Source organism: Mesoplodon bidens (assembly GCF_964165515.1).
Source record: "Mesoplodon bidens genome assembly, chromosome: 1".
Classification (NCBI taxonomy): Eukaryota; Metazoa; Chordata; class Mammalia; order Artiodactyla; family Ziphiidae; genus Mesoplodon; species Mesoplodon bidens.
The window spans coordinates 159,918,477-159,937,818 of record NC_138176.1 but is presented as its reverse complement, the minus strand read 5'-3'; the positions used below and the strand labels follow the sequence as shown (position 1 = coordinate 159,937,818).

The window sequence follows — 19,342 nt, the reverse complement described above, 5'->3', positions numbered from 1 at the left end:
TCCCCCACTTCCCTGATTGGCAACTGTTTGAATCTGCTCTTTGGAGCTCAGGGAAGATCTAGGAGGCTGAAGCCTTTATCCTGCAAATAAGAAATGAGGGACCTGGAAAGGCTTTTGCACCCAGGAGGGCCCTTCAGCGTCCTGCTCAGTTTCAGAAAGACAGGGTGAGGGTATTTATTTTAACTAAAAAGAAATAAAATATTTTTAGTCCTCAAGTCTGATTTTTCTCCTCTATAACCCACTCTCCACTTAGCCAGCAAGTGGAGGATAAGAAACCAGTCAGCAGCCTTTAATAAAAATTGTAGTGTATATACAGCATTAGGATTTGTGATTCATGACTTTTTATCTTATCTGTCCTATGCTCCAAGGTCTTAGAAGCAGAGAACTTACAATTTAACACTTCATACTGAGTTTTATCTACTTCCCCCACATTTGTATCTCCTCCTGTAATCTATCTCTAAGTTAATGGTGCAATTATCCACCCAGTTTCACTCAATTCAGAACAGAGGGATTATCCTGGGTGCCTCCCTCATCCTTATCAGTGATAGTCATCAGTCATTAAAACCTGCAAATTCCTCCTTAGTCGTTTATCTCTGTCATACACCCCTTCTCTGTCCCTCTGTCTTAATTCCAGCCTTCATCACTTTTTGCTTAAAAAACTGCAATAAATTCCCAATTGGTTTCAAAGTCAATGAAACCTCTCCTCCCTCCGCACTAAGCATGTCTTCCCAAGGATGTGACAAGGTAACTCTCCTGCCTCAAAACATTTAACATCTGTGGAAACAACACTAGCCCCATAGGTAAGAAAAGAAAACATGAAATCAGAAATGTTTCTTCTTTTTGGAAGATAATAAACTTTAATCAATAATCTTTAAGCAAGTCACTTGGACTTAAAAAGGTATTTCGTTTATTCAGGTACTGTGTTGTGAATGCCTTCTCTTTGCTGGTAACAGAAGCTCTAGGGGAAAAATAGCACTAAGGGAACTAAACAGAGAACTTATTTGCTAGCTGATCAAATTGGGTGAAGATCTAAAGTAAGATTAAATTGATCATGCTCGATCTGCTATCTCAAGCGACAGATTTCTCCAGTGTTTTCCTGCCATTTTCAGAGTGAATAAGACCTGTGTGCCGCCAAGCTGTTTTATTACCCACATAAAACGCAAACCTTTTTGTTTGTCAAGATTTACATGGTTAGAGGATTATCATAAATCACAATTAACAATAGCTTAGGAGATTAGGTTCATGAATTTTACATGTTGTTAATCACCTTATCGAAATAGCGCCCGTCTAGGGTTTTACGCAGATTTATTTTTCTTCTTAGTACTTATCACTAACAAACATTTTGTCTATTTTCTTGTCTCCACCAGAAAGTAAACGCCATAAGGTCAAGGAGTTTGTTTTGCCAAAACAATGGTACAATATGTCTTTTATTTGTATGTATCTCTAGTACAGAATTTGGTACAAAGTGAGCCTCAGTAAATATTTGTTTAACGGGTAAATGAGAATGATAGGAGGGGAAAATCTTCCTCACGTAGCCAAGAAATGGTTTTTCAATTTACAAATTACGTACATACAAATAGTTTTCAAAACAACCCTGGGTAAGAGGCAGAGCCTGTTGTACCAACCTATTATACTAGTATTCACTGAACCTTGAAAGTGTGTCATGGGGAGGTCACAAAGCAATGAAAGAACTCCTAAAATCCGGCCAGGCGGCTCTCCGACCTCGTGTGACTCAGACCATTTTGTAGATTTCACATCTGCCGCAAGAAACCCTTTGGCTCCGGTCTGAAACTGCCAATTTGGCACACTATCTGGCAATAAATTCTTGACAAGAGGAAAGAAACAGGACGAAGGAATAATTTTTAATTCTCATACTATCATCTTTCAATTTTAAAATAATTTTTTAACTGCTGCAAGTGTAACTTGAGAGAAAAACGGTGAGCTTCGCTACCCAGAGCTAAAATGGCTGAAATGCCTTCTCTGCCCACACCCACGATGGACGTTGACTGCGAGGCTCCCAACAATCCTCCATTGGCCCCGCCCCTACAGCTCGGAACCCCTCCTTCCTACTATACCCGCCCTTCCGTTAGGCCTCCTCTCATGATTGGCTGTCCATAGTGTTTGCGACTTCTCCGGATGTTGCGTCACGCAGCGAGCTAAAGAGACTGCGCTCACAATCAGTAAGAAGTGGACGGAGGGCGCGGGACGTGGTAGTCCTTGCGATTCGCCGGCCCGGAAGGGGACCTGCGCCCTTGAGTTGACCAGGGACTGAGGTAAGGCTCCCCCGGGCCGTGAGGCACCGCGATCCACCGTACTACTGACAGCCGGCCTCGTTGGGCTGCTGCGTGCGTGTGGGGAGGACTGGAGACGGCAGCGCTGCGGGCTGCGTCACGGGCTGGCGGCGCGTCAGGGCCGTCCTGCAGGTGACCCGGTGGAGGGGACGGCGACTTCGGGGCCTGGGGTAGGCGGGCAGGGGCCCGCTCTCTCTGCCTGCTTCTCCCTGGGCAGCGAGGTGCTGAATCATCCCCGCGGCCGGGCCTCCCAGGCGCCGCTGTGGTAGATAACGGGGTGCCTGCGGCTGGTGTGCTGTAGAGTCGTGCGTTGACTTTGGGAGGCTGGAGTTTTTGCTGCCGGGCTCTCATCCGAGTCTTGTGATCTAGCTGAACTTTCTCGGGGGACCAGGCGCCCGAGCTCATTGATGCACACGAAAGCGTACGGGGTCGGTAATAGTACCCATTTTGTAGTTAAGGCACCTGAATCTCAGGGATCAAACATGCACACGAGGCCACTTCTAGCCTGTGATAGAAGTAAAATTCCCACTCTGGAGGCCACTCTGAGCTGCTGCTCCTCAGTAGGTGTGTTGAGGACTGAGAGGCACAGCGCCTTTAGACTGAGATGATGTAATGTCACGAAAGTGCTAGAATGATTCGGTATTTTTCCAAAGGATAGGTGTCAGTTTTGTACACCCCTCGCAGATCCCGTGGCAGAGTTGGAAGTACACTCAGATAGGTATTTAAAAGCAAAGATTCTTAGCTTTTGAGGTGCTAGTTAAAATACATATTACTGTGTCCTATTCCTAGGGGTTAAATCATTAGGACCGAAGTTAGACCTAGGAATCTACATTTTTAAGATACATCCCAGGTGGTTTCAATACCTTGAATATTTTTATATCATATTTTGAAGGGAAGTAATACTTGGCATGCTTGGTTTCCACTGATGTTTTATAACCTTGCAATGTAGTATGACCTTGAAGAGTTAATCACTTCTTGGATGACATTTTTCCTCTGCTCAAAGTTATTCTTAGCTCTTTTTAAAATTTTCCCACTGAATGCTGGTATAAATCTTCAGCCAAAACCACATGTATAAAATCCATCACACACCCCTTAATTCTCTTAAGATATTAAATCCACTCTGTATTGGACACATAACTTAAAAGTCATTCCTCTTGTTATTGTTCCGATTGGAATTTAAACCCATTTTGGTGGTCCATCCCAAACCAGTTCTGTGGGATGGATTTCTTGAACTAACAAGGGACAAGCAGAGTATTCATCATTATCATTTTAAAAGGTCACTTTATTTCACCCTTCCTCCTAAGAGATGACTGGCTCTTTCTTAGAGCCAGTGGGTTGGTTAATGGGTGATTTTTTGTCTCTGTCTCTAACTAGCATTTCAGATCTGCTTGGTAAACCTGGTGCACCACCATGCTGGCCGCAAGACTTGTGTGTCTCCGGACACTACCTTCCAGGGTTTTCCACCCAGCTCTCACCAAGGCCTCCCCTGTTGTGAAGAATTCCATCACGAAAAATCAGTGGCTCTTACCACCCAGCAGGGTAAAGATAATCTGAATATTTTTATATTGTCTGTCTCTCTGTATGCTTCTGGGACCATTTTTTTGACAGATTGTGAAGCTCCCTATTCTACTATTAGTGATTTACTGAAACAGCCCTGAAAATGTCCCAAACCAGCTCTTTCTTCCTATTAGTGTTCTGTTCCATCCTTATCATATATGAAAAAGAACTCCTGTAACTTCTCCTTTACTTACAGCTCTTGGAATTTCTCATTCAGAGAATTTAGAGTAATTTGTGAAGGATTGAGAGCTGTATGGTTCAACAGAGAGATCGTGGAGCCGATTGTCAAAAGCTTAAGAATATTACCATTTGGCCAATAACTTATTAATAAGTTACTAAACATGTCATTTCAGCTCTTGTTTAGAGAATGGTAAAACAAAATCTGTCAAGTTAGAGAGAAACCCGTTTCCTTTTGTAGTAGATTTCTGCTCTAGCATTCAAATTAGGAGTATAAATTTTGAAATGTGAGGTAGATAAGGAAATATACAGAAGCTAGAAGAGACAACTTTTTTCTCTTAAATTAACTGTTCCACTGTTGAAAAAGAGCTAAAATAGAGGTAGTAGTCATCCCTCCCTTTGGCTTTGTATTAAAGGAAGGATTGAGCCCATTTCCCAGATGAAAAAATGCAGCTAATACTTACCAAATGCATATCTTTTAAAAGTTAGTGTTTAAAATATGATAATTCTAGAGATATAAATAAAATTTATAGTTTATGAAATAAACAGTTCTGAAACCTGACCTAAGAAGTTAGGTTGTAATGAATTAGTGAATCACTTCGAAGATAGAGCACAGGTAAGGTCTACATTTAATTTTTTAGATTGGCTAACATACTTTCATAGTGAAGTATATATGACTTACATACATAGAAAGTACCAAGTTACATTATCCAGAGTTTTCTAGGGTGATGAGATCCTCTGTTTTATTTTGTTGTTAACATTCTTTTGGTGTGGGTGGTGTGTGTCTTTGTTTCCGTGTGTATCAGGAATATGCCACCAAGACAAGAATTGGAATTCGACGTGGAAAAACTGGCCAAGAACTCAAGGAGGCAGCTCTGGAACCATCATTGGAAAAAATATTTAAAAGTAGGTGGCAGCCTTTAATAAACTCGTGTTTTAAAAAAAGGTCCATGAACAGCCTCCTTAAAGTATATGCAAACTTGTACATATGTGCATTTTGTGAGAAGAAGGGCAGTCATGCTCAGGTATCTGATGACCCTGAAAAGGTTGGTACTTCACACTGAGCTCAGTGGTCCCCAGTCATATTTCTTCCAGAAAAAAATTTTACTTTCACCATTTTTTTTAAGGATTATTAGTTAATGTGCCATGATCTGAAAGTTATAATCTGTTATTGAAGTTCATTTGAACTCATGTAGAATCTTACTTCAAACATAATGTTTGTATATGTTTCAGGTCAAGAGTAAATCACCAAAACATAGATGTTAATAAAAAGTTAGTTGATGGGCTTCCCTGGTGGCGCAGTGGTTGAGAGTCCGCCTGCCGATGCAGGGGACACGGGTTCGTGCCCCGATCCCGGAAGATCCCACATGCCGTGGAGCGGCTGGGCCCGCGAGCCATGGCCGCGGAGCCTGTGTGTCCGGAGCCTGTGCTCCGCAACGGGAGAGGCCACAGCAGTGAGAGGCCCGCGTACAGCAAAAAAAAAAAAAAAAAAAAAAAAAAAGTTAGATGTTCAAGAGGGCTCATCTTGATTGGCTGCCCATTTAGGGCCTCTCAGGAAGCAATACCCTAATGACATCAGTTTGGTTCACAGTTTGGATTTCAGCTTTGCAAGTTCAGAATCTAGATTGGTAATCTACCCAAAATCAAAGAACACTACTGCTCCTTAACAGCCTTGCAAAAGGTCAATACCCATCTTCCCTGACTTAAAATGGAGTTACGTCCTGATAAACCCATCATAACTTAAAGAGGTCCTGAAGTTCAAATTATATTTAATATACCTAACTTACCAAATATCATAGCTTAGCCTAGCCTACCTTAAGCGTGTTCAGAATACTTAACATTAGGCTACAGTTGGGCAAAATTATCTAACACTAAGCCTATTTTATAATTAAGTGTTGAATCCTTCCTGTGATTTATTGAATCCTGAAAGTGAAAAATAGAATTGTTGGGTGAGTACAGAATGGTTATAAGTGTATCGGCTGTTTACCCTCATGATCAACTGGCTGACTGGGTGCCGCTGCCCAGCATCACAAGGGAGTATCGTACTGCATGTCAGTACCCCAGGAAAAGATCAAAATTAAAAATTCAAAGTACAGTTTCTACTTAAATACATATCGTTTTTTTAAAAATCTTAAAGTTGGGGACCATCTGTATTTTAAAATGGGAGAGAGCCCTAGTTGGCATCCCTCAGGGCATTTCTGTTGGTCAGTTGGCCCTAGAAACCAAATTATATGAATCATAGCAACAGTGTAGTAACATTCTTAGGGAACAAACTTTGACTAAAGAGAGCAAGATGCTCTTTGTGAATACCTCCATCCAGTTAAGAGTTGATAACATTTCCTCTCGGTACTCTAAAAAACAAGAGCATCCTCTCCCTTGATCTTGCTGCATAAACACTAATTACATTTTTCTTTGGTTCATTTTTTTCTTGACTCCATGTAAAGCATCATCTGTGTTAATAGCACTTTAGACACAATATTAAATATAACGTGATGTTAGCATGTTGTTCTCATCTTTATTTTTAAGAGTGTCATGAGAACACACATCTTTTATGAATAAAATAACATATATCCCAGAAGTATCCCTACATCTACAGATATACTGCCTCCGCAGATTTTGTTAGAGTGAACTTAAAGATTAATTAAGTCTAATCATTTTAGTCAAGACAGCAGTATTAACTTGCATTTCCTCCTGTGTTCTGCAGTTGATCAGATGGGAAGATGGTTTATTGCTGGAGGGGCTGCTGTTGGTCTTGGAGCTTTGTGCTACTATGGCTTGGGAATGTCTAATGAGATTGGAGCTATTGAAAAAGCCATGTAAGTAAATTTTTCTCAAACAATTCGTGCCTTAAAGGTTCCAGTTTTCTTCTCATCCTTATCTTTCACCACTTTTGGAATATTTTGTGTCCAGTGTTCCAACTGTGTGGAAATATACATGAATAAAAATAGAATCTCTCATTTCCTTGGCATATATTTATTCAAACAATAAATAAAAATCTTTTACCAAGGTTATATATGTTTAAGCAAGAAGCAAATGTGTTGTTTTGTATATGTGCCAAGTGCTTATATGTTTTATATTACTTAATTTTTTATGGTAACTCCAACATGCATCATTATTTCCATGATACTGGAATAAGATTTAGAGAAATAAAGTGGTATTTCTCAAGATCTCCCACCTAGTAAATTATTCAACCAAAATTCACATTCATAATTCTATAAATTAACTGTGTTGTGTTTCTTACAGAATTTGGCCTCAGTATGTGAAGGATAGAATTCATACCACCTATATGTACTTAGCAGGAAGTATCGGCATAACAGCTTTGTCTGCCCTGGCAGTGAGCAGAACTCCTGCCCTCATGAACTTCATGATGAGAGGCTCTTGGGTGGTAAGTTAGCTTGTTTTTGTTTTCCTTTCCCACTAAATAGCAAGAGATTAAATGAAAACTCTCAGAGGAGGGGATTAAATGGAAAGAATACCTTACTATATTAAACAAATCTTTGTTCAAGTAATATATGAATTATTAGTGCAGCTGAAACAAAGTAGGAAATACCTTCTTAGGCAAGTCAGCTATTATTCCTTGTTGAATATGTATTTTAGTAGCAGCAAAGATGTTGGAAACCAAACTTACAGGAACATTCTACTTATCTAGCAGCAGATACCAAACAGCTCTATTTTGTAGTAATTTACTAAAAAATAAGGCAGATGAAAATCCATCTTATGTGGCACATATATACAATGGAATATTAGCCATAAAAAGAAACGAAATTGAGTTATTTGTAGTGAGGTGGATGGACCTAGAGTCTGTCATACAGAATGAAGTAAGTCAGAAAGAGAAAAAGAAATACCGTATGCTAACACATACATGGAATCTAAAAAAAAGAAAAATGGTTCTGAAGAACCTAGGGGCAGGACAGGAGTAAAGACGCAAACATAGAGAATGGACTTGCGGACACAGCGTGGGCGAAGGGTAAGCTGGGACAAAGTGAGAGAGTGGCATGGACATATATACACTACCAAACGTAGAATAGATAGCTAGTGGGAAGCAGCCGCATAGCACAGGGAGATCAGTTCCGTGCTTTGTGACCACCTAGAGGGGTGGGATAGGGAGGGTGGGAGGGAGACGCAAGAGGGAGGGGATATGGGGATATATGTATATGTATAGCTGATTCACTTTGTTATAAAGAAGAAACTAACACACCACTGTAAAGCAATTATACTCCAATAAAGATGTTAAAAAAAAAATCCATCTTAGAGGTCAGTGGAGGGTAGCTGTCACAAAAACCCAAGCACTCTATACTACTAGGAGTAGAATAGTGCTGGCACTGTTCTGAACTTTTCTTGACCCTTTATAAGGTTTTATATTCAGTGAGAGTTTCTTGAGCATTTGTTGTTTTACTAGCATTTTTTTTTATTTTAGTAGGAGAGGACAGGGTAGTTGAGTTTTGTGAAAAAAACAGCTTGGGCAAAGGAGAGGAGATAGTCATTATAAGTGACTTTACAATCCCATTCAAGTGAAGTTCAAGTGTTTGAGGTCTGGAGTGTGAAGAAGACACAATTAGAAAGGGTGTGTTTGATTGCCGAGCTGAGGAGAGCACCTAAACGGTTAGAGGCCATTGCAGATACTGGAACAGCAAAAGTATGATTTGTATTTGAGCTTTAAGAGCTAATGTGGAAGAGACAGGAAGCAGGTATACCAGCTGTGCCTTTTCAAGGTCTAAAATGATAGTAATGCAAACTAGAGCAACGAGTGTGAGACTGGAAGGGAATGGGAGATGGGAAAGTTTATATAACACTTACACACTTCCCACAGCAAATTCCCACTGATTCTTCCCATGGGCAACCCAAATCCCTATGACTTCCAAATCTGTAATGTTTCCACTATTCTGTACTTTCTAAAAGGAGAACCATTTGCAATTATGTAGCCATTTAGACACTTCAGTATTAGGGTCTTGCTTCTCAGATGGGTGTCATGAATCTCCTAGCCTAGAGGTTATTGAAGGCACAGAATCAACCTGTTGCATTCTCATCAGGTATGTCAGTTTTAATCAGAGGTAAACAATTTAAAGCAATGCTTTTGTAATAAAGCAAACATGAAAGATTAAAATATACAAAAGAGTTTAGCCCCTAAAATAAGACTTCAAGGAGGTTTTGTGCTTGGGTCATATTCTCAGGTGCTTGTGGGCATAAGATCAGTCTCACCTGCCTTCAGGGCTGCTTAAGTAAAATAGTTTAGAAAGCCAGACAGGTGCTACAGAGAGGAAGAAGCCTTTGGGAGGTGACAGACATACACACAGATAACGTCAAAGTTTGTACCAAGTGCTTTTGGAACAGAGTAGAGACATCTGACACTGCTTATTACAGCCAGGGTACCTGCCAGAAAAACTTGACAGGCAAAGAGGTAATCCTTGAATATGTCAACCAGATAGGAAGGAGGTATTTTTAGGCACAATAAACAAAAATAAAGAGGTGTGAAACGGGGGTATGTTTGCAGCCTACCAGTTCAGTGTAGCTGGAGTGTAGAGTATGGGAAGGTAAAAGGCAAAAAATGAACCTGGATGATGAAGGACTTTAAAAGAAAAATATATAATTGTGTTAAATATCCTGAAAATGCTTTGCACAGAGATAGATGAAGTAGCTTTTAGTAATTGTTTCTCCATTGGAAGGTGGTGAAGTAGAACCCAGCGTGCCTTTCTGTGTTATGAGTGAAGGCTTTCGCATTCTCAGCAAAAACAGCTGTTACGTTTACCTGTATTTTACCTCAGAGGTTGACTGTTCAGTTGCCCATGGGTTAGACATAATGCAGATGAGATGAGTGAGGCAGGCCTGGTATGTCACGTGGGATTTTGGCATCTAGAGAAAGCCTTACAACTAAATGCATTCACGCTCAATTGTTTTTTGAATAGTTGGCCAGACAAAACATCTGCTGCTTGATCTCGCCCAAGGGCTGCAAGTTTGCAATTTCTGCTTTAAATTTCCTGAAGATTATCATCTCTCATTACAAACATTTCTTCCTTGTTATGCACAAGCAATATTTAAATGTATAACAATGGAAATCGAAGATAGACAAAGAAAGGGGATGAGGGCCAATTCAGCCAGAAAATTGGGAGGATAGAAATGTAGAATCTTATTTCTCACCTTTTCCGTGTGCTTCTTTTTTTCAGGTTTTCATTTAGCAAATACAGAGTTTGAGACAATGTGCTATATATATATATATATATATATATATATATATATATATATATATATATACATACACATATATATATATTCTAATTGGTGTATCATGACTAACTTTTTTTTTTTTTTTTTTTTTTTTCTTTTTGCGGTATGCGGGCCTCTCACTGTTGTGGCCTCTCCCGTTGCGGAGCACAGGCTCCGGATGCGCAGGCCCAGCGGCCATGGCTCACGGGCCCAGCCGCTCCGCGGCATATGGGATCCTCCCAGACCGGGCACGAACCCGTATCCCCTGCATCGGCAGGCGGACTCTCAACCACTGCGCCACCAGGGAGGCCCAAGACTAACTTTTTTTAATGTTACTTGTGCTATACCGAAATAAATATAATTTAAAATAATTAAATAATTCTGGGATTTTTAAAGGGGTTTTGTTATACCTTTGTCTAACAAGAATAAAATTTTTTAAAGATGATGTTATCTGCCAAAGCTCTACTCATTCACTTAAAGTTGTCTGGAAAACTTTATGTGTGATAGGGGATGCTCTTGCTAATTTGACCAAACTGAAATAAGCACAAGGCCTTTTAATGTGCTAGAGAAATATAGGATTCTGTTTATTATCCTTCATCTTTTTAAACATGGTTTATTGGAGGGACTAACTGGACTTGGAACCTGTGGGTTTCTACTTTGTTGTTGTATAAGCATCAATTTTTCTTAGTAATACATGTCTTTCAGACAATTGGTGCAACCTTTGCAGCCATGATTGGAGCTGGAATGCTGGTCCAGTCGATATCATATGACCAGAGCCCAGGCCCAAAGCATCTTGCTTGGTTACTACATTCTGGTATGTTCTGTTTTACAGTTGTTGTTAAACAATCTTAAATACTGCCTTTTTTGATGGCTCTTCACGGTTGTAAATGATATGTACACAATTTAATTAAGCCTCATGTCTGCTAAACACGGTTTTCTGCACTTATTCCTGGTAGTAGTATTGCCAGATCTCCACTCTGGAAAGTTAATGATTCTGATACTAAGACCATAGACAGCCCCAGTATTACACTTGCCTCTGGTGACAGTCTGGTATATGCAGAGATTTCCTTTTATGTATTTTGTCTAATACCAGAAGGATTTCAGATCTGATACACATCACTTGAGAATTGTTCTTGTTGTATATCTTTAGAAAAATAAGAAACTGGGGTCTCTACCAGAGAAGGAGGACGTAAGATGTGTGAAAGAATAGGAGCAGAGATTTTTGCAGTGGAGCATTGGGAAGAAGAAAGCAGTCAAAAAGATCTTCGGAAATTCACTTTTGTGTGTGATGAGGTTAGCTGGGTCAGTATTTAGATAGTTTTTGGCACAAAGTTACTGTGGGCAGGACAGAGGCTGTCCAACCCTGGTATTGCGGAACAGTATTAATATTTCTTTAGGTATATGTAATATTTTCCTTAATTATGGAAAGACAAATATTTTAAAGTTTACATAAAGTATTTTCCATTGCAAGTATCCCAGGGTATTCTGCCTCTGGGTTGAGTAAAGAACACCAGATGCAGAAACAAAAATGCTTTAGATGCATGATCTCTACGACAAGCCAAGACAAATTTTATAAGGATTTCCATGAAAATTCCAGGGAGACAGACTGAAATGTTTTTCACATGGGTTAGTAAATGGAAATTAGTTTTGGGGTACCCAGTATGATGAATTTCCAGTGTGAAATACATCATTTGTATTCTTCATGTGCTGGCTTTGTTTTGGTGAATGTGAGAGAGCATGACTTCCCAACCTTGGTTTTCAAGCCTCTCTTCCATTAGGTCTTAGGTAATTCAACCATAGATATTTTCCATGGACCTTTACAAGACAGAACTTTTGTGGTTGGGAGGGCGATGGTCCCAATATTTTCTTATACCAGTAACCTGCTTTTAAGAAAAAAATTACTTAAAACGTAGTGTGTGCATTTGCTATAAAATTTAATATCTCTTAGTGCCATATAAATATTCAAGGATTATTCAACATCTTAGCCAGTAAATAGAGTTCTACACCTGTTTCCCATTTTAGACACTGTTTCCTTGAATAAACAGGTTCAGTGTCATTTTATCTCTGATAAATAGTAGATCCACTTGTTGAATTAAAGTAGCTATGTAGTTTTAATTCTAGCTAGAATAAGTAAGCCTTTCTATCTGTGTTGCTTAGAAAACCTCTTTTTATCTGATATAATTGTAACATATAAATTACTTAAGTTCTGAGTGTTTTATGTGTGTTGGAGGGCAGTCCCCAAGACCACCCATTCATTCAGCAATTTGTTAGATGGAGTCACAGGACTCAGCATATAGTTATACTCAGAGCTAAGGTTTATTACAGTGAAAGGATACACAACAAGATCAGCAAGGGAGAAAGATACAGGCAAAGTCTAGAGTGTGGAGAAATCCACACACAGGCTTTCAGTGCTGTCTCCTTCCTTTGAGGGTATACGGCAGGAATGCTAAATATGCAGTAACATGTACAATGTTTCTGCCCGGGGAAGCCCATTAGAGACTCAGCGCCCAAGGTTTTTATTGGGGGCTGATCATTTAGGGGCCCTCCTAGCAACTACCAAAATCCAGACTCCCAGAAGGAAAGCAGGCATTCAGCATAACTCACTGTTTGCATAAATAGTCTAACCCTAAGGTTAGAGAATGGTTCCAGTGCCAAGTTCTCAGATGCCAGCCAAGGATTAACCTTGCAAGCAGGTCTTTGTAAAGGTAGGCTTAGGTCTGCTGTGTTAACCCTTTCTTGCACAGTATGAATGCCATTTTTTTCTTTTTTTAATTTGTTTTCAGAATTTGCTTTATTCTTCATAAACATCTTGGGAAGCTGTGTGTGCTGGCATTAGCCTGTCCATATGTTCATGGATGAGGAAGCTGAGGCTGGGTGAAGTCACACAGCAGGAAGTGCCAAAGTCAAGACTGACACCCCCCCCCCGCCAATGTTATTTCTCTTTTTTTCCCCCATAAATTTATTATTTATTTATTTATTTTTGGCTGCATTGGGTCTTCGTTGCTACGCACAAGCTTTTCTCTAGTTGCGATGAGTGGGGGCTACTCTTCGTTGTGGTGTGCGGGCTTCTCATTGCAGTGGCTTCTCTTGTTGTGGAGCATGGGCTCTAGGCACATGGGCTTCAGTAGTTGTGGCACATAGGCGGAGTAGATGTGGCTTGCGGCTTCTAGAGCACAGGCTCAGTAGTTGTGGCGCACAGGCTTAGTTGCTCCATGGCATGTGGGATCTTCCCAGACCAGGGCTCAAACCCATGTCTCCTGCACTGGCAGGCGGATTCTTAACCACTGCACCACCAGGGAAGCCCCCAATGTTATTTCTTAAAGTCCAACTCTCTGTCTAATTCTTCATTCACTGACATGATTGAGTTTCAGACCCCTTTAATCCAAAGTGGATGACCTAAGGGCAACCACTCACAGTGTCAGAGAGACATCAAAGCCAGGTTTTGACCTAGGATAAACATCCCAATGCATTCTATTTTCATTTTTCATACAGATGTTTAATACCTTGTGGACACAGCTGTGGTCTCAATCAGGCCTAAGTGATACTGTGCAAGAATTACTGAAATGCTCACTGAAAGCTCGTCTCTTCTAACTGTGTTTTTCCCCTGCTTTATAGAGATATAACTGATACATGATATTGTATAAGTTTAAGACATACAACATGTTGATTTGACACTTATATATTACAAAATGATTACTACCATAGCATTAGCTAACACCTTCATTTTGTATTTACCGTATCTTTTTTATGGTGAGAACATTTAAGATCTACTCTCTTAGCAGCATTTATGATAACGGTATTATTAGCTGTAATCATGATGTACATTAGGTCCTCAAACTTGTTAATCATAACTGGAAGCTTGTACCCCTTGACAGGTATCTCCGCATTTTCGTCTCCCCCCAACCCCTAGTAACCACCACTATGCTCTGTGTTTCTCTGTTTGACTTTTTTAGATTCCACATATAAGTGAGATCATACGATATTTGTCTTTCTCTGTCCAACTTATTTCACTTAGCGTAATGCCCTCAAGATCCATCTGTATTGTCAAGAGTGCAACATTTCATTCTTTTTTGAGTCTGAATAATATTCCATTGTTTATATATACCGCATCTTCTTTATCCATCCATCCATTGACAAACACTTGGGTTGTTTTCATATCCTGATTTCAGTTCCTTTGCTTATAAACCCAGAATTGGGATTGCTGGATCATATGATAGTTGTGTTTATTTTTTGAGGAACCTCCATACTTGTTTTCCCCAGTGGATGTACTAATTTTCTGAAGGGCAGTTTTCATTCACAATGATAATGTTGAGCTATTCTTATCAGTTTTGTAATTGATTTGTCCTTAAGCAGCAAACATCTATTGCCATTTAAGATTTTTATCAGTATCATTGGAAAAAATCTCAATAATCTCCTTGAAAGTTTTTCTTAAAATTTTGCTGTCAGTTGCAAAACTGATAGGAATTCTAATAGAAATGTCATACAGATGAATTTCTATCCAATATCTTTCCTAGAGCAAAAAAATTTTTAATTTTTCATCATCATGTAATAAAATATGCCCTATTACTTGATCTAGAAATGTTAGTCTCAAAAGAGACACACTGGTATTAAAATTTCCGTGTGAAGGTAGCTCTGTGCTTATTCCATGAGTTCAACTATGCACATTTAATGTTTAAGAAAAGGGTATAGTTGAGAATTCCCTGGCTGTCTAGTGGTTAGGACTCTATGCTTCCACTGCAGGGGGCCCAGGTTCGATCCTTGGTTGGGGAACTAAGATCCCACAAGTCACATGGTACTGCCAAAAAAAAAAAAAGAAAAGGGTATAGCTTGCTCTACTCAATACGGAAACAATGCCTTATCTAAGATCTGTTTTTTTTAAATAAAAGATTTCTATTTACCTTTGCTAATGAAATTATTACTGTACTTTTGGTGGACATGTTTATAACTATCTGACAACTAAAATTGCTTTTTACAAGCTGTGATTACATTCCCTATTACACAAGGTAACAGCAGCATCTGTCCTTGAAGTTCCTACTTTAAGATTAGCATCATATACTTAATCTTTCCTTTTACTGTGTTCTCTTTCAGCACAGTAGATTTGACCTTCAGTTATTTTAAGCCTTTCATCTCAGTTCTTCCAAATGTGAATATTGTTATAAAGACTATTGGTAGACTCAGATCCAAATAATGAACTACACTGAATTTGACATAGTTACTAAAAATCTAAATTAGTGTTTATACTTGTGTGAGTTTTGACTGACTGACTAGGAATCGTGTTACTTGTGATTTAGAATTTGGATAGGTACAAGTTTTAGTTGTGGGGTTTTGGGGATAGTGTCACCTAAATAAGGAAAAGACTTTTTGTAATCATACTGTTTAACTATAAGCTATATGTTCAGATGGCATGTTAGTTAGAAGAATTTTCCTTTTGGTTGTTATTTAGTAAATATTTAACTGCCTGCTTGCTCTTTCTGCAGGTGTGATGGGTGCAGTGGTGGCTCCTCTGACGATATTAGGGGGGCCTCTTCTCATCAGAGCTGCATGGTACACAGCTGGTGTTGTGGGAGGCCTATCCACTGTGGCCATGTGTGCACCCAGTGAGAAGTTTTTGAACATGGGAGCACCCCTGGGCGTGGGCCTGGGTGTCGTCTTTGTGTCCTCACTAGGTAAGCCACTGTGCTTTGATGCTTGGTTCTTGGTTCATGATGTCCTAAAATCATCTGACATACTCAGGTATCCTAATGGAGAGAATCTAGTAAGTGTCATTTTTAAAAGTTGGTTAAAACATATATGCTAATTTGACTGGATTTGCTCATTTGGCATCATGGCAAACCGTTATCATTGGTTTTACCAAATACATGTAAAATGGGAAAGTTGGTCTGGAGAACATGAAAATTGCTCTGATGCAGGAACTTTCCTATAATGTGGGCAAGTGACCCATTGCAAGAATGAGTATAATGGGGTTTTGAACTGAATGTATGTAAAATTAGAGCACATACTCGGATGTTTCCTTATCTGTGCAGCATACCAAAGAAGAAAATTTTTTTAAGTAATGCTGATTATAAATCCAGTTACAGAAAAATCCTTTTTCCCAGAAAAACTTTTTTTTTCCCATTTTGATTTCAGGATCTATGTTTCTTCCACCTACCACTGTGGCTGGCGCCACTCTGTACTCAGTGGCAATTTATGGCGGATTAGTTCTTTTCAGCATGTTTCTTCTGTATGATACACAGAAAGTAATCAAGCGTGCAGAAGTAGTACCAGTGTATGGAGTTCAAAAATATGATCCCATCAATTCGTAAGTAGCCTTTAATGTCTTTTCTTTGTTGCATAAGGACATTTGTGTTGCTTCGGCCTATTTTGTTTTATGACTGTGTTAGTTTCCAAGGACTGCTATAACAAATTATATAAACTGGCTGATTTGAAACAATAGAAATTTATTCTCTCATAGTTCCAGAGTCCAGAAGTCTGAAATCAAGGTATCATCAGGGTTGGTACCTTCTGAGGGCCCTAGGGGAGAATCTGCTCCATGCCTCTCCTAGCTTCTTGTCATGGCCAACCATCCTTGGCATTCCTTGGCTTTTAGATATATCACTCTAATCTTTACTCCTGTCCTCATATGATGTTCTCCCTGTATCTCTGTCTCTTATAATGATGCCATATTGAATTAAGGCTCACCCTTCTCCAATATTACCTCTTCTTTACTCACATCTTAATTATAATCGCAAAGACCCTATTCCCAAGTAAGGTCACATTCACAGGTACCACAGATTAGGACTTGAACATATCTTTTGAGTTCAACCTGCAACAATGACTTTGTTGAATTTTACTATTTTATTTCTGTTATTATTTGGTCTGTTCTCTTTCCTTAGTAAGTTGTGTATACATTTGATTATATTGCAACTAAGTGTAATAATTAGGTATGTATTCAGTTGATTCAGAGTATTTTACCTATTTTTGTTAATTAGCCTTATAGTCCTTTTGTTGGTCAATTAATTGTGTGTGTGTGTGTGTGTGTGTAATTTCTATTTAACAGACTTTAAAACTGAAGAAAAGATGTATTAGTCAAGTGTTATTTTTGGAAAGTGTACATAATTGAAATTTTTAATAGGAAAGCCTATTTTATTAAAAATTGGAAACACTTCAATTTTTAATTTTTTATTAAAAATTGAAAATTCCATTTTGGAGATACTCAACTGTAGCTGATGTTAAGTGTTGTATAATAATGCTTTTTCCTTTCCTTGGCCTCTCCACCAAAGTAGGTTATTTTATTTAAGTAATTTCCTTGAGTTTCATGGTGTCTATCACATTTTTTAAAGTAATTTATTTTTCTTTGTTTAAAACTTAATGTAATGATTTTTTTAAACATTGCTATAATGCTTACAGATTTGTAGCAGGTTTTTTGGGGGTAATGAGGGGAGGCATTGAGGGAGTGTGTTATATTTTAAAATGCCAGACTTGTGTCTGACACATTTTTGTGAAGGTGTTTCTTTGGTTTTTGTTTTGATTATTTCATTGTCTATTACCCATTTCTTTTTTTTTTTTAAAGCAAGATGCTGTACTCATAATAGAGTGTCAGAGAATATAATGATTTTTAAAACTGCCCTTTAACACGTAAAAGATTAATCTGCCAAAAGAAAAATCTTGATAGTTTTCTAGTCTAGGACTTCCTTAGTTGGTGTCTTTTTTAAAATTTCCATTTCATATACCTGGGACAAATAATCAGTGTTGTGCTTTCTTCTCTCCTACGTTAAGAAATCGTTTTTGTCATTGTTACAAGAATTACATCATATTTAACAGGCATAATTTCTTTTCTAGGATGCTGGGAATCTACATGGATACATTAAATATATTTATGCGAATTGCCAGTATTCTAGCAACTGGAGGCAACAGAAAGAAATGAAGTGACTCAGCTTCTGACTTCCTTAATACATCAGATATCTGGCTTGTTCAATAGGGGCAGATATTCTTTAGTTTGTGCAAGCAGCTTTCGTTGAAGTTTAGAAGATAAGAACTTGTCAACATGTTTCAGGTGTTCCAGTAATGTGATGCTTCAGGTCTGCTTTTTCTTCTGGAGAATAAATTCAGTAGTTCTCTTCCAAATAATACACACATTTTCAATTCTTGTGTTTGAGTAATTCTAAAATGTTCAAATGAATATGAAAACCAAGTTTTGTGTTGAAGGAATTTAAGTATTTTATATATTTTTAAATTTATTTGGTTAAGTGAAATTTAGCAAACTTGTGTACCTGCATTTTTCATTGCAGAATATTAACAAGTAATGTCATAAGTGATGTAGGGGTTTGGTAAAGGGACCAGAGAGAAGTAAAGCGACACCTGCAGTCTTTCTTTGAATACTTAGAACTTAGCACTCGTGTGATTGTGGTGAGCCAGTGAGGGGGTCTGGATGTTTGGAAACAAGTCATGGCTGTACATCTGCCGAACTTACCAGAAGCACTGAGCAGAAAACAAAAGACATAGGTGATTCTCCACGCTCTCCTTACGATATGGATGTGATCATGTTTGGCTTCTCATTGTTTGACACTGTTGGGAGAGTCCACAATGCTAATCATGTGGAGAATTCCTGTTACATATATTATGTGTGTGTGTAAGTCTTACTTTTGAATTGTCTAGTAGAACAAAATATCCTTAAAACACTCAGGAAAAAAATATTCGAAGCATGAAAATTGTTGCATTTTAAGTATACAAACTATGTGCATAGTTGCTGAATATTTTTACAAATTTATTGAAATGTTTAAAGGAATACATGCTTGCCTTTCTTATCTCTTCAGGCTTTAACTTTTATCAGAAAAGCCTACTCGTGGTTTACACTTGAGATTATGAAAGCAGTTTTCCCCCTCAGATTTAGTTTCTTGCATTCCCTCTCAGAGGAATCACTAAAAAAAAGGAAGGCACGGCTTCCCTGGTGGCGCAGTGGTTAGGAATCCGCCTGCCAATGCAGGGGACATGGGTTTGAGCCCTGATCTGGGAAGATCCCACATGCCGCGGAGCAACTAAGCCCGTGCACCACAGCTACTGATCCTGTGCTCTAGAGCCCACGAGCCTAGAGCCTGTGCTCCGCAACAAGAGAAGCCACTGCAATGAGAAGCCTGCGC

General features: G+C 38.9%; 1 protein-coding gene across 1 annotated transcript; it reads left to right on the top strand.

Moving 5' to 3' along the window:
• The first annotated feature begins 2,147 nt into the window (after positions 1-2,147).
• GHITM (growth hormone inducible transmembrane protein) lies at positions 2,148-18,334 on the top strand. The gene is made up of 9 exons (XM_081214228.1): positions 2,148-2,273; positions 3,666-3,830; positions 4,832-4,931; positions 6,730-6,841; positions 7,269-7,410; positions 10,932-11,040; positions 15,704-15,892; positions 16,353-16,524; positions 18,045-18,334. The coding sequence occupies exons 2-9, from the start codon at positions 3,702-3,704 to the stop codon at positions 18,127-18,129; spliced, it is 1,038 nt and encodes a 345-aa protein (XP_081070354.1). The 5' UTR covers positions 2,148-2,273; positions 3,666-3,701; the 3' UTR covers positions 18,130-18,334.
• The last annotated feature ends 1,008 nt before the right edge of the window (positions 18,335-19,342 follow it).

Excerpts from the sequence above, each read along its gene's own strand:
- GHITM (XM_081214228.1), top strand. The coding sequence starts at position 3,702 with ATGCTGGCCGCAAGACTTGTGTGTCTCCGGACACTACCTTCCAGGGTT. Across the intron at positions 3,831-4,831 it reads GGCTCTTACCACCCAGCAGG|GAATATGCCACCAAGACAAG; the intron begins GTAAAGATAATC and ends CGTGTGTATCAG. Across the intron at positions 16,525-18,044 it reads AAATATGATCCCATCAATTC|GATGCTGGGAATCTACATGG; the intron begins GTAAGTAGCCTT and ends TTTCTTTTCTAG.